The sequence below is a fragment of the Silurus meridionalis genome, chromosome 11 (assembly GCF_014805685.1).
Source record: "Silurus meridionalis isolate SWU-2019-XX chromosome 11, ASM1480568v1, whole genome shotgun sequence".
Taxonomy (NCBI): Eukaryota; Metazoa; Chordata; class Actinopteri; order Siluriformes; family Siluridae; genus Silurus; species Silurus meridionalis.
Genome location: NC_060894.1, coordinates 3,922,501 through 3,938,699, shown reverse-complemented (window position 1 = coordinate 3,938,699; position 16,199 = coordinate 3,922,501). Strand labels below are relative to the sequence as shown.

The window sequence follows — 16,199 nt, the reverse complement described above, 5'->3', positions numbered from 1 at the left end:
CAGTGACATGCAGTAAGGTCAAGGGTCAGTGAGGCACTGGACAGACAGAACCAGATTTACACACATGAACCCCAAAGAGATGAAATGATTAAATTCTCAATAACTTGGTTTGAATAGGCCAATGTTATTTAATGTTATACAATCAATACTTGGGCTCTCGCACTGCCTTATCATTGCGGGGGACGGGGTGAAGGGTGCTTTTTTAATTGCAGTTTTTTCGGTAGCTGCAAGCCAAAATTACTTTTACACAGATATGTTACATTCATTTTTTTTAATTGGACTATAACAGGTAAACCACTGCCTCTTACGACTGCACGTCTCTGGTGTTAATGGTATTTAGAACACCGATGCACAGCCACGCTTGAGAGAAGCACGGCTTTACAGTAGTACACATTTTTATGTATGGCTTGCTTCGGATGTCCCTATTCCCATTTACAGTGGGTACGGAAAGTATTCAGACCCCCTTAAATTCTTCACTCTTTGTTATATTGCAGCCATTTGCTAAAATCATTTGTAACCTTGGCCAGATCTGTGCCTTGCCACAATTCTGTCTCTGAGCTCTTCAGGCAGTTCCTTTGACCTCATGATTCTCATTTGCTCTGACATGCATTGTGGACTCAAATGAAGGTGTAGAACCATCTCAAGGAAGATCAGAAGAAATGAATAGCACCTGGGTTAAATATATGAGTGTCACAGCAAAGGGTCTGAATACTTAGGACCATGTGATATTTCAGTTTTTCTTTTTTAATAAATCTGCAACATTGTCAACAATTCTGTGTTTTTCTGTCAATATGGGGTGCTATTTGTATATTAATGATGAAGAAAAATGAACTTAAATGATTTTAGCAAATGGCTGCAATATAATAAAGAGTAAATGATTTAAGGGGGTCTGAATACTTTCCGTACCCGCTGTATATCATTTATGATATTGTGTTACATGAATCTCCATTGATTGCTACTTTTACATTGAACTGAACCTAATTGGTAATAAAATGACTAGCCTATGACCCAGAGCCCTTTCTTTGGATTTCTAAACTAGCACAACTGGGTTCGTGACCTTGGATTTGTCTGGTCTTTGGAGCGTTATCAGTACATCACATAGGGAGGGTGGTGGCTAAGTGGTTAAGGCTCTGAGTAACTTATCAGAAGTTTAAGGTTTTAAGCCTTGGGTTTGCAAAGTTTCCACTCTTGGGCCCTTGAGCAGGGCCCTTAACTCTTTGTGTTCCAGGGGTTCTGTATCATGTCTGACCCCAGCAGTGTTGGGCAGTAACGCGTTACTATATACTAGTATATACTAGTTAGGCGTTACTGTAACAAAGTTACTTTTGACAGTAACTAATACTGTAACGCATTACTTTTTTAAAATAAAGTAACGTTACCCGTTACTTTTATAAATGAATGAATTTGGGCTGAAGTGTAGCCTACAGTCTGACCTGTTTACAGCAGAGACGCATTGTCGGATTTTAGGATGAGCCACTGTAAACACGAAGAAGACGCACTGTGGGCGTGTCTCCGTTTATTCAGGTCTGTGCGGCAGTAATGGCGAGTCGAGGCGAGAGCAAGACGAGTTTCTCAAAGAGGAAATATGCTCATTATTTCACTTTGAGTATAAATACAAAAACTTTTTAGTCAAATGTAAGCTGTGTCTTTCTGGCTCGAAGGTCGTATCTACTGCGATAGCAACACCTCCAGAAACTCCATGCCTTGACGAAGCTAGAAGCTAGAAGCTAACCCGGTGTTCTGTTCTACATTGTTGATAGTTTTCATACTTAATCTGTGAAAGGAAAATTTTTAAGAGCTCAACACAACAGCTTTTATGATGCAGAAGCCACTTTAGTTTGTGATTGTGAATATATTATTCAGCTTGTTTTGTTATTTATTTCAGAAATCCTTGTGATATATTCAGTTTGTGCTGCTCTGACTTAAATAAAATAGTGTTTAAAAATTACTCTGTGTTTAAGTCAGTTTTGTGTTTGTAGACCATAACGCATAAAAGGGCATTAATGGGAACATTAAAGAAGGTTCTTTACAAAAGTAACTAAAAAGTTACTTTTAACAGTAACGCATTAGTTTTTGGTGTAAGTAATCAACAAAGTAACTAAGTTACTTTTTGAACAAAGTAACGAGTAACTGTAACTAGTTACTATTTTTCAGTAACTAGCACAACACTGGACCCCAGCTTCCTAAAATAGGTAGGATAACTAAAAAAATAATTGTACTCTGCTGTATTGTACATGTGACAAGTAAAAATCCTCTTTCTTTGCTTATTTTCCAACACCATCACATCCCAGTGTTTTATCCCTCTCTTATTGCCAGTGAAAACCCCTTTTTATTTATTTATGTCACAAACATTAACATTAAATAAATTCTAAACATACAGTGGCCTCAGTAAACATTCCAAGTTTTTGAAACCGGCTATGATTTTCTTGCATCGTATGCTCAGGCGAACGCAATACTGTGTGGGAGCACGTTCATATTTACTCCGGAATCAAATAAAAGCATCAGGACAACGTTTGTTTCCGTCCAGTTCAGGCACTTATAGGATGGTCCTTTATTACAAGGTAAAAAGCATTTGTACAAATACACAATTTTCCACAATTTCGCAGCAAAACTACTTCTACACCGTAGTTAATTAACAGCCCAAAACGTCTTCTCATTCACAGTTTGGGGCTTGGAAAAGGAGTAGGGATGAACTGATCCGTTCTCGTTCCACAGAAAAAAAATATATCAACGCTGTGTTTCGTGCAACAAAAGATGAGCTTTAAAATGGAATAAGGACAGATGAATGTCAGTGGACTGGGCCAGAAAATGTGAAATTTGGTAATGATCTAGCGATTTTAAGAAGTTTCTAATCCAACAGTCAGACACTGTATTAGTACAACCCTATAAACAACCCAAACAAAACAGAGAAACTCACTGTATTACAAATAGATCTGGAAATGTTTTAATTATATTATAGTGTTGAAAAATATAATAGCAAAAAAATAAGATGACAACCTTTTCATAGGGCAAGAAAACGGGGTATCGAGTTGCATTAGTGTGTCTGAGCTTGTACATAGAAACAAGGTTTTATTTTGAGAACATTTGAAATTTGCAGCATTTTAGTGCCACCTTTAAAAAAAATCTGATTACGAGATTAAAGTCATAGCACTGAGAGAGTAAAGTTGCAGCACTACGAAGAATAAAGGCAAAACATTTTGAGAATAATGCCGTAGCGATACGAAATTAAAGTGGTAACATTTTAGGAAAAATGACAGAATTGCAAGAAACGTTTAACTGTTTGGCATAAAATTAGTTCAATCCTATTTTAACTTACCAGCACAAACAGTAAACAGACACTGAAGCAATTCTGTAGGACACTTAATATAAAAAAAAAATAAATAAAATAATCATACGGGCATTGAGGAAATTGCCATTCTGAAAGATATCGATGCTTACATCTGCGTGCTATTCAATGAGGATATGTTGTTTCTTAAGAGACTATGAGGATGAGAACATTAAAAGAAAGGAATTAAACACTGGTGCGCTTTATTCTTACATTTCTTTTTTAAGGTGGCACTAAAACGATGTCTGTTTACTGCAAAATCCTCTTGTGGGCCATTACATTTCTTCTTCTACATAACGTATTTGTGCATTATGATTCTGTTCACCTTGAAAAATAAAGTGATTAGAGAATATCAAATGAAGTAATTATGCCTATTTAATGATAAATATTTATAAATCAGGAGTTTTGCAGCACACACTATCCCCTACCTGTCCTGCGAGTGTGGGCGAGTGTGATGTCCTTTATTATTACTTGTAAATTAGGAGAAACTGACTACTCAAGCATTTGTTCACTGGCTTCGCATTCTGTCTTACTACAGAACTGTAAGGGGAAATGGCTCAATTATACTGCCACCTGCTGGACAGAAAAAAAAAAACACACACACACGCAAACACACAACTGGGCTGCTTTAAGAAGTGTGCAAATATCAAGTTTGGAAATACATATGATGTGCATTATATCGCTCATGCGCACTGGACACGCGTACTTTCCCTCTCTTTGGGGGAAACCCTGAATTATGTCCTAGCTAGAAAACTAACTGAGTGGAAAAAAATATATAACATTTGCGAAACATTTGCGTGTCAGAATTACTTTCAATACGGGGAGACGCCGAAGTACTCAAAAGAATTCAAGCTGACGGGGAACTGCTAGTAAACATAATAAATCACACACCAGCTCTGCAGATGTCTGGTCATTTGGAAAATAAATGAAAAACATTAAAAATGACCTTTTTAAGGATCAGATGTGTTAAATAAATATACTTGGGAACAAAAGATGGTCTTTTTTAGGCCTGCACGAGGATCAATTCTCAGTCGCGATAACGGGATGTAATAATAATAATAATAATAATAATAATAATAATAATAATAATAATAATATCTGATTTCACCTTGATCAGCAATACGTTCATACATTTCTGTGGCAAATGTTTCTGGGGGAAGAAAAAAAAAAGATACTTCGAGATAGATTTGAATTAGTAGACTGGCCGAGCGTAAAGTCTTGTTGCTCGTAAAGGAAAGCTGTGCAATTGTGTACAGTGTAAGTTTTTTTTTTTTGTTTGTTTTTCTCACCGAACCACTTGTTTTATTATAAGGTGGACACGAGGGCAGTGATTTCTTAACCAGACGGCTGAATCGTTCCTTGCTGAACGTGCATTGGTGGACACCTGTGTACAGGCGGACCGAGTTGTCCTCAAGTGAAAGACATGGTCAAGTGAAGAAAAAAAAAAAATAACTCTCACAGAGAAACGATCATTTGTTTTCTGAATTACACAAAATCTCCATGTCGCGGAGATTGGTTTCATCGAGAAATGTTATTATAATCATCATTAGAATAATTGTCCTTCATTATTAGGAATTCCACTATTATTATAGTCCCACCACCTCCAGTTTAACCCGAGCTATAAATCCGAGGGTTATGAGTTTTCTCTCGTTCCCTTTCGTTCGGTGCGAGCAGCCACGGTCTCTCATTCTCTCTTGCATGTTCTTCAGATATAAAGTCCACTCTCTTCCTCTTATTTGGTGAAAGCGGCCACGACGGCCCAGAGCAGCTCGTTGGCGCCGGATTTGGTGGCCTCGGCCTCCGGTTCGAGCTCGATCAGCGTGCGGACCCGCTTTGTGGCAAGCTCGTACTGCTCGTCCAGCAGCGGCGCGAAAGCGTTCTCCAGCACGTCGGAGGAGTGCGCGAGGAGGATGAGCGCCAGCAGACGTTTGTCCATGCGCTGTGGCTCCCTCACCCACTTGTCGAGCATGGCTTCCTGGAGCTTCTTGACGAGGCGCTGCTTCACCGTGCTGTTGCTCAGCGGGTGCGTGGTCATGTCGAACAGCAGGAAGTTCTGCTTCTCCGTGCTCAGCACGCCCTTCTCCACCAGGTTCTTCGCCAGGCGCTCACGAACGTTGCGAAGTTGGTAGTGGAGCTTCATGGGATTCCACGTCTCCCCTGGAAAAGGCAAAGAAAGTATACAAAGATAAATGACATTAGAATCATACGGCTGATTACAACTTCACCTTCCGATCAATCAGATTAAACAGTTCTGTGTAGTTAAGTGTGTGTCCCCTCTCACCGCTAAGCAGCTCTATCCAGTTTTGCACCGTCTCAGGCGGCTGCGTTTCCTTCACGTGTTTCAGCGCCTCGTCTAACAGCACATCTCCTGTGGGTGTGTCCGATTTACACAGCACCTAAACACACAGGGGGGAAATCATCTCAAATGAATGCATTAGGAAACTGTGAAGTGGCACTGTTTAATGGATTCACCATCAAGAGGATTCTGCTGTTTATACTTGGCATACAGGTTTAAACCTGAGCTCCAACCAGAGATTAACATGGTTCCATTAACAATATCCCAAGGGTACAGGTGAGCAATAAATTCCAGAACGAAAGCTGAACAACGTTCCATAGCTACTGGTGTATAAGTGTATACGTATTCCAGAGCTGCAGCTTTCCAGAACTACAGCTACGGTTACAACTGAAGAGAAACACGTTCCCAATATTCTATAAGCAGGAGTTAACTATATACCAGAAATTCCAGATTATCATCATTCTAGATCTTCTAGTCAGTCATAGATGAGGAACTTCAAGTTGACACTATTCCAAAGCTGCAGATGAACAACTTTCCAGAATTACAAATGAATACAGACGGTCCCCGAGTTACGAAGGTTAGACTTACGATTTTTCGATCTCACGATCATGAGAGCAAAACAAATATTTACATTTCGCGCAGCAGCGTACGATGTACGATCTCGCCCTGTGAGATGCCCCGCTCTCGCTCACGGTCGACGGAGTAAAGTTTCAGTGTGTATTTTTTCTGTTTCAAAAGTCAAACAGTGATAAAAGCGCGCCCAAGCATGTCTCCTACTTGTAGTGAAAAAACAAGAGTTAAGCCATCAGTTTAGAGCAGAAAATTTTAATTAATATATCAGCATGAAGCAGGAAAGACCGTCATAGTACCATCTTCTACTTATGATGGGGTCGTCGTAACGTATCTCCATCGTAAGTACCTGTATTATTCCAGAACTACAGTTACGACTGTACAAACATGTTCCCAGTATATAAAACAATGGGTTACCAAAATTCCACAACTACAGCTGGAGTTACAGCTGCAGGGCTTTAGGTTAAACATAGATCTGTAACTGTGGATCTCCTGTATTCCAGATCTTTGGCTTCAGCTGTAGAAGTTAAATATTCCAGAGTAACATCTTCCCAATATTCTATAAATGTGGGTTACAAATATTCCTTATCTACTGGTTAGTTGCAGCTGAAGAACTACGAGAACCAGAGTTGGAAGGTTACCAAGTTACATAAACTCCACAATATCAACAGTATTCTGGCACGTCCACGTGCACGTGTTGCCTCTCGGAATTTGTAAGTTTGCAAGAGATCACGTCACCCAGAGTCGGATGATGTTCTAACAGACGCATGGGTAAGGATCACCGCGAACTCAACCCTTCTGGAAAACAGCCTACAGCGACCAGAATCAGTGCCTCCGCAACGAATGCACGACCGGTGACGTTTCGGCGTGGGTGGGTGGGTGTGTGTGTGTGTGTGTGTGTGTGTGTGTGTGTGTGTGTGTCCTTCCCCTCCCTCCCGTCCCTCCACTACTCAGACAGGCATTCCGCAAATAGAGCAAGAGAAACCGGCCAAACACGCAAAGGCGTCATCAGGCGCATACGTCCGTTTGCCGTCGCACACAACCTACAATCTTACCACAATAAGGAAACATGTTGTGAGCTATTCCATAATGGCAAAAGTAACAATGAACATGTTTAAACACTTTTTTGTGTACCAGAACAACAGTCTGACGTACACACACCTTTCTGGCCAGCAGGCTTTTCCTCCTCATACCGCAGGGTTCGAGTTGAAGTCGTCCTCGGAGGCTGAGCTCGATTAGCATGCAGCCCCTCAGGCCTGAAGATATGCAGTCATTCCAGAATGAGGTGTAACCCTGTGACATTAAACACACACACACACACACTAGTTGCTGGGATCGCAGTCACTCAATTGGACTTCAACTCACAAAGAAACATCTTTATCCTTTTTGAATATCTGAATTTGACTGTTTTTTTGTTCAATATTACATATTACACTCGAGTAACCCTTAATACATACAAGTTTACACGCCGTGCCTCAGGAACACTTATACACCTACTTAATGCTTTTGAAGATGAAATATTGTAATATATTATTGAGAATATATTTAATAATCTCAGATATGTGTGTGTGAAATAGGAAATATCATCACCAAAGGCTGTGTGGGTTTAAGATTAGATTCTTAGACCCGCACAGATTAGATAAGATTACAGAAAATACACTAGATACGATTAGATCTAGTGATTATTACTAAGAATTATGAGGAGATGATGATGATGATGATGATGATGATGATGATGATTTTACAGAACCGGAAATGCTCCTCTCTGTAGCTCTATATATGGTTTTTAACTACTTTTTTAAAGGTTTTACTGATACTATTTCTTAGTACAGTTATTAATTATGAATTATTGAGGTGTGTGTGTGTGTGTGTGTGTGTGTGTGTGTGTGTGTGTGTCCCGCACCTCTCTGTCTTTCAGTCCCAGAAGCAGCACTTCCTCCATCAGCGTCAGCCGCGTCTCCTTCGAGTCTCCGCGCTCGTCCTCGTCCTCGTCCTCGCGGCGCTCTTCGTGCTCGTCGCCGACGGAGCTCTTCTCCTTGTCGGCGGCGTTACGCGAGGCCTCTGTCCGCCGCTGCACCAGGCCCGAGGTGCTCCTCTGCGCCAGCGAAGTCATTACTCCCGCTCACAGTCCGCTATTCCTATACCCAGCACGTCGCCGCAGCTACTGCACGATAACGCGTACGTTTGGAGGCAGAAAATAAGAAAATAATCCTGTCAATTTAATCCCGTTTCCTGAAACTTCAGCTGCTCGTTGACGTGGATGTTTACATGCATCCGGCTGTCTGACTTCCGGATCCAATATGGCGGCTTTGATGACGACAGAGATATCCGGGATGACGCCATAGATCACGGAAGTGGGCAGAATTTTTACTGTACACAAAGACTACAGTACAGGAGATTATATCTACAGATTAGGATTCCTTTTCCTCATTAAATAACATTTCCAACTAGAGACAGTGAAAAGCAGGAAGCACATTGCATTTACAAAGAAAAAAATTAACATGAAGGATCTCATAATTATGAGATCCTGATCTCCTAGATCTCTTAGAAAAAAGAATTCACAGAAAGGATCTCATAATTATGATTTAGTATCTCATAATTATGACTCAATATCTCATTACTATGAGATCCTGATCTCCTAGATCTCCTAAAAAAAAAAAAAAAACACAGCAAGGATCTCATAATTATGAATTAATATCTCACAACTACGAGATCCTGATCTTCTAAAACTCTTAGAAAAAAGAATTCACAGAAAGGATCTCATAATTATGACTTAAAATCTCATAATCATTAGATCCTTTCTGTGAATTATTTTTTTCTTTGTGAAAGCGCTTCCTCTTTTTCCTCAAAATGTAGTAGATCAGAATCAGGCCAAATTGAATGAAGTTTAAATTGGTAAAGGGACATTTTCACTCATCACATGTACTTTCCAGCACACAGTGAAATTCTTTCTTTGTATACCTCAGCGATGTACAGTAAGGAAACGGGGTCAGTTATAATGCAATATCACTGGAGCACAGAAGGTTAAAAGTCTTGCTCTTGAGTGGCAGCTTGGCGATACTGAGGATTGACCCCCAACTTTCCAAACAGTATCCCAGAGACGTAACATATATCACACAGCTGAAAACAACACTAGTGAAAATGTTCTTTTTTTTACAATACAGCCGTGTTCTAAAACATAAAATCATGTGCACATGAGTTTACCCCAAGCTGACATTTCTAAATTTGTAGTTCTACATTAGAGCCATGAATAGCCATGATTTTATTGTCTTGTTACATTGTGGAAACTCAAAACCATCCATTTAAACCAAGTTAGAACATGTATAAACTTACACATTTAATAAGGTTAATCCGTAATGCTTTATATGGTAAGCTTTTTCCGCCTAGGACAAAGACCTGGTTATCTTCAAACAAAACTGATAAGGCTACAATGTCTACAGCAGGCCATGTTATCGGGCTGTTGCTTTACACCTGCTTTTTATGTGTGCATGTGACTGACTTTACAATCTGTAAATAATCATATTTTTTATACACTCTAGACTAAGTGTGTAATAGATGTTCATTTTGTACTAGATGTTACGTTTGAGGTCATTGTCTAGATCTGTGGTTTTCAAAGTACTTGACTTGGGCCAAATGTGTTCTGTTGGTGGAACGTTTAGTAATATAATTCTTCATGGCGCTAAATAATTCTTCTGCAAAATAAAATAAATGTACCCCATATCCCAAATCAACCAAGACATGTCCGGTGGCTCGATGTTCTAAATGTAACAACTAAACCTACGACCTCCAGATTAGCATCATACATAGTACAAATTGCTGCTTTAAGAACCTAAAGGCTGTTCTCACTTGAACTGCTCATACAAAAGGTAGGCGGTCTAATCTGCACCTGTTAGATTTTCAAAAAAGAAAAAAAAACCCAGCTGTCAGTGAGTGTAGATTGGATTTGAACAGCTGTGTGGCAACCAATCAGTCGTCTCCGTGGCAGGATAATTCAGCGTCACATCAATCAAAAAGCAAGCGGTACTTAGAGGGGCTCGTTGTAGTGGCCAACCGGTGCTGAAAGGGACACAGGAGGATACTGAGAGGTGATTTGTGGTCAGAGGGGATACTTACATTTACTCCAGCAATGGAAGAGTTACAACAAGGTAAGTGATCATCATGCACTATTTATCGTGCACAACTATCGGTACTAATTATGACCATTAAACTAATTACAACGAAATATGTTTAAGGCAAATGATCATCTTCCATTTTGAATGTTTTTGACATATTTAATCTCTGATTCAAATATTGTCCACCATTTGACCAAAAATAACATGTGTATGATAATCAGTAATATACATTTAATGCAATGGCGTAAAGAATAATCATACAATATATAAATAATCAAACATTTTGTGGTAGTAACCTAAAAAGTAGGATAATCAATATCAGGCCATTACCACCCTATCGGTATTTCTCTTATACCACAAACATCCACGATACGAGCTAGTTCCAATTTTAACTAGTCGTTCCAATTTTAACGTCGTTCCATCACCAGCCTCTCGTGTAAACTCTATAGCATAGCTAATGAGGCATCCAAGATCGATAAATTTGCTGAGCAACGCAGGGATGGCTCAGGACTGCATTTTAGCACATATCACAACACTACACCTCAACAATGATGGAATTGTATTTAATGGACATACAGGCTCACCCATATGAGGATTCCCTTTTTGAGTCGGGTTACTTTAAAGGTCTCTCGCGATACAAATAAAAATGAATAGAATTAAATAGACAAAAACACAGCTTGTCGAATTACTGTGTAACCACAAACAATGATAATTCGGACACAGGAAACTTTTATAAATGTTCATATCTTATTCGTGATTATACATTTTTCTTTATATACATTATACATTGTATATACAGTGTAATGTATACATCATTATATGGACAATCTCAGAAGTCCCTGCGTATTCATTTTATTATGGGAACTGTAACGTAATCGAACGAGTGCATTTATATTAATAATTAAACGTGTGATTTGCCCTACAGCCAAAACTATTGTAACAGCTCCTGATTGAGAAAAATTAATAAACACCTTCTGACCAATCAGATTGAAAACTTGAATTGCACTGTAGAACGAATGTGCATATTACAGCAAATTATGAACAGGACCTTCTTTGTTCTACGCAGCAGAAAAGGGCCTGCCTTCACTCTGCGTTGGCTGTGGGCTTCAGATCCGCGACCGATTTGTGTTGAGTGTGTTTCCTGACATGCGTTGGCACGTGGCATGTCTGAAGTGCGTAGAGTGCCAGCAAAACCTGGACGAGTCTCACACCTGCTTCGTTAAAGATGGAAAGCCGCTGTGTAAAAGCGATTACATCAGGTTTTTCATCCTTTTTTATTGCTTCAAGTTTGCATGATCACGGTCATCATGAGACAATAAATGAGTGTGTTGTTTGCCAAGCTGTGCCTTTTCGCAGGATCTTTTGGGTGAACACAAATCAGCAATCTAGCCATACTTATAGTATCATTTTACCATAGAAAAAACACTAATGTATACTTTACATTGCATTTACAGTATAAATACACCTTGTTAGCGCCTCGTTGATTTAACAAGTAATAATGTTATGGCGAAAATTAGATCTTGGATTTCGTTAAACAATTAAATATAAAAAATTAAATATCACAAATCTTGAAAAAAACAACTAAAGAACAACAGGGAGTCAATTGCGAGCCGAGAGAATCAATTCATGTTGGTGACGCAATGGGAATTCCCATCATCTGCTGCAAATGAGAATATCAAATTTAATAACTAGCTCATACACTAAACATGGATATAATGAAAAGCTGTTTATATAATTAAGAATTAGAGTGTATTAAGATTTAGTGATGAACATATGTATATCGACAAGCCTGATGAAGGACACAGACACTTAACACGTATGACCACTAGCTACTTTATATGTTATTGATAAACCTTATGTTTTCTTTCAATATGCAATCATGTTTTTGTAAACTGACTTGCTGTTATTTGTGAGAGTTAAATACACCTGACCTACATTTCTGTGGTCCTGTAATCCTGAGAGTTTAGATTTCCAGAGCCCTTTGTTTCTAAGAATCTGTATTCTCATGGCCTTATTTTTCATTGAGCTTTATTTCCAAGACATTATCCTGCCAGGATACTATAATCCTAGGTTATGACATTCACATGGTCTTACACTCTCAAGACTCTATATACCCAAGATTTTATACTCCTAGGACTTCCGAGTCTTAAACCCGAGGGTCCTAAACATATTTTTTAGACTCTATATTCCAAGATCTATCTTCCAAGGGCACTACGCTTTCATGACTGTATATTCCCAGGGTCCTATATTTCTTAGTTCTATAATTCTAATAATTCTGTTATAATAATTCAAAGAACTTTATGTTTCCAAGAACTTTATGTTTCCAAGACTCTTCATTCCCAAAACTCTATACTCCCAGGATTCTAAATTCCCAAGACCCCATGTTTCCATTGCTACTACAAATGTTATCAAGTTTTTTTTTCATAAGTCGTAAAGACTTTCCCAACCTGTGGTTACAATTTTATCTCAGACTGATTCAGTGTGTGCAGAAACTGCAGTAACTGAAGAAATGTAATTTGTTTCACATATTTTTACAGTGATTCATGGGTAATATAAGTGAGCTCCTGAATGTTTCTGTGCAGTGACGGCTGCTTGTGATATTAAATGAGAGGCTGAACATCTATCAAAAAAAAAAAAATGGTTAAAGATTTATGTGGGGCAAACTATACATTTAAGAACATCTATGCAGCTAAATTCAGGATGTGTGTGTGTGTGTGTGTGTGTGTGTGTGTGTGTGTGTGTGTGTGTGTTATACATCTGTAGCAAGTTGTGCTTCCTCTGAATATCAAACATGCTAAATGAAGAAGTTGCAACAGTATCGTTACAAACATCGATTAAGTCATGTGTTTGTTTGCTTTTTCAGATTATACACCACCAAATGTGCGAAATGTCTAAAGCCCTTCAGCAGTCGTGATTACGTCCTGCGTGCAGGAGTTAAAGTCTATCACGTGCACTGTTTCCGGTGTGAACGCTGTGACCGGCAGCTGCTGCCCGGAGATGAGTTTACCATCCAAGATGGTTTTCTACACTGCACTGGTCATCAAAACTCCAATCACAGTTTAATAACATTTACACATGACTCAGCACATATGCCTGACCTGGATAGGTGTGATGAAGTCACAGGTAAACATGGAGAATCAGGAGGAGAAACCAACACACTAAAATCTGCAGTGTTATATTCAGAAATCTGTAAAAAAATCATATTTAGATTACTTTATTTTCAATGTGGCAGAGTACATGTACAGAGCCAATGCATCTGCAATACAGAGTTCTGCATCTAACCAGAAGCGCATAAGTGGCCTATTTACAATAAATAGCAATATGGTAAATAAGGGTTTGGGTTCATATGTACAGGGGTGAGAGTGATTAATGTACAGAAGGTGCAATAGGTAATAAGATATGGTATATAAAGTAATATACAGTATAACTGTTTAAAGATAATGCAAAGGACACAACATCTCAAGAAGATAACATGCTCAACTAACACAATATGATAAACACAATATGATACAGTATATACAGAATAAAAAAACGGGTGGAATATACAATAGGGCAATGAGAAACACACGTTATGGATGGTGCGAAGATGCATAGTGAATGAAGCAGTGCAATACAGACAGAAAACAACAGTGTAGTAGTGTATTTGTTGACATTGTCAACATGTACTAAATAAGCACATGTTTATATAGTTATATGTAGCTAGAAAATGTTATAATAATTGCATGATACTAAGATACTGGAAATGACGAGTTTTGCATGTTTCCTCCATATTCTCCAGTCTCCTTCCCCTTGGGTAGTTTTGGAAATGGGGTGCACCTTGCGCTGTCCCCAGAAACTCCTCATTCACATTTTGGTCAGTGAATGTACTTATATTTCTTACTGTGTATTTTCCACCTGCATGCAGACATTTCCCAGTCAGGTGAAGAATTTGACTCGGGCTGGCCCGTTGCACCAATCAAGCCTGAGAAGACCGCACGTGTAAGGACAGCACTCAGCCAGTCTCAGCTCCATGTCCTGCGCACGTGCTATAGCGCAAACCCGCGTCCGGACGCTATGGTGAAGGAACAGCTGATGGAGCTGACGGGCTTGAGTTCACGTGTTATTCGCGTCTGGTTTCAGAACAAACGATGCAAAGACAAGAAGAAGGGCATCCTGGAGAGACAGATGCAGCACAAGAGCAGAGAAAAGGTAGACAAATGCAGAGGGTGCACCGAATTTCTTTCAAATTCTTACTGATTTAATATAAATACTCAAGTCTTTTGAAATGAATGAGGAATCAGCCTTGTATTCCCAGGACTGCATATATCTGAGGGCCTTATGTGTCCAAAACTCTAGTTCCAGTTTCCAACATTCACCAGCCTCTTTAGTCTCAGGGCCCTATCTTCCCAAGACTCACTTTTTAGGATCTTGTGTTCCTGTGGCTTTATATTCCAAGGGTTTTACTTTTACATGGCCCTAAATTCCTATAATTCAATATTCCCAGAGATTATGTTCCCTACACTCTTTATTCCCAATAATTTATACTCACAGGCCTCTATACCTCCAGGGCCCTATGTTTCCAAGACCCTATATTGTCAGAACCTGGTGTTCCTATGACTTCATATTCCAAGGGTCCTACTTTTACATGGTCCTTCATTCCTAAGATTCTTTATTGCCAGGGATTTATAATCCCTACACTTTTTATCCCCAAGACTTTATACTCCAGGGAGTCCCAGCCTTTATAGTCCCAGGATTCTATATTCCAGGGGCTCTATGCATACACATGAATGTATCTTCCCAGGGTCGTGCATTCTCAAGAATCTATATTCTTAGGGACTTTTTCCCCAGAACTCTTTATTCTTGAAATGTTATACTTCCAGGACACTATATATTCCCATGATTTTATATTCCCATCACTTTATATATTCCAAGGGTCTTATATTTTAAGATTTTAAGGCTTTATATGCTCCAGACTCACATTACATTCCTAGGATTCTACATTCCCAGGGCCTTATGCTTCCATAACTGTATTTATTCAGTAAGGTCCTATATTTCTAAAAATATATATTCCTAGGGATTTATTTTTTTGAGACTCTTTATTCACAAAATTCTATAATCCATGGCCCCTCCATGTTTTCTTTTGGAAAGAAACATTATCAGCATGTCTCGGGTGTGGTTTCGGTTTTTACCTCAGATTGTGCTGAGGTTGGATTGCGAAATATTTGTCTCCTCAGAGAAAATTTCCAGAGCTGTGAAATACTGTTTGAGCTCCGGTTCAAATTTAACCTCAAGTAGTCAAGCAGAATCGAGCATTCACCAGCACTGTGGTTTTAGCACTATTAGTAATCATATTGGGACGTCTTGGATTCTCAGGACTTTGCAATAAACAGAAGCATTATCAGTCTTTTATTGAATTATATTCACAGATCGCTATGGCAGATGATCCGTTGTTGGCCATCACTCCTGAGATCCTGGAATTAGACTCACTGATGCATCCTCTGGACCTGCAGAGTTTCCAGCCATCTTGGAAGCTCCTAATGAGTCTCTTGCATTCAGACAATGATCACACATTTGATCAAGAACCGGTGGCTCTCACCCAACTACATCAACCCTAACTTTCACCGCCAGTGAACACTAAAGAGAGTGAAGTGCATAAGTAGGATAGAAATGTGAACTAGTGTTGTTGTTTTTTTACATATTCAGGATTGTATTTATTTATTTAAAGTGATTTAAATTTTCCATGGGTTAAAAAGAAAGAAAACGAACGTAAAATCATATTGTAAATAATAATGATGTAGAAATGTCTTAAGAAATATCGTATAGTAGAATAGTATTGTGCAAAAATGTCTTTATACACCAAACTTCAGTCAGTTAAAGTCAAATTTGCTCTGTATTCATGTGATGGTGATAAATGATA

The 16,199-nt window shown here is 39.0% G+C and overlaps 2 protein-coding genes across 2 annotated transcripts; one reads left to right on the top strand and one right to left on the bottom strand.

Annotated features, from left to right (window-relative positions):
- Window positions 1-2,516: 2,516 nt before the first annotated feature.
- On the bottom strand, window positions 2,517-8,503 carry LOC124393730 (Golgi phosphoprotein 3-like). Its single transcript, XM_046861739.1, has 4 exons — window positions 8,095-8,503; window positions 7,353-7,484; window positions 5,607-5,721; window positions 2,517-5,482 (listed from the first exon to the last, which is right to left on the bottom strand). Exons 1-4 carry the CDS (start codon window positions 8,302-8,304, stop codon window positions 5,058-5,060), a joined length of 882 nt encoding a protein of 293 aa, XP_046717695.1. The 5' UTR covers window positions 8,305-8,503; the 3' UTR covers window positions 2,517-5,057.
- LOC124393516 (insulin gene enhancer protein ISL-1-like) lies at window positions 8,452-16,093 on the top strand. The gene is made up of 5 exons (XM_046861409.1): window positions 8,452-8,545; window positions 11,349-11,562; window positions 13,167-13,426; window positions 14,208-14,491; window positions 15,709-16,093. Exons 1-5 carry the CDS (start codon window positions 8,452-8,454, stop codon window positions 15,895-15,897), a joined length of 1,041 nt encoding a protein of 346 aa, XP_046717365.1. The 3' UTR covers window positions 15,898-16,093.
- The last annotated feature ends 106 nt before the right edge of the window (window positions 16,094-16,199 follow it).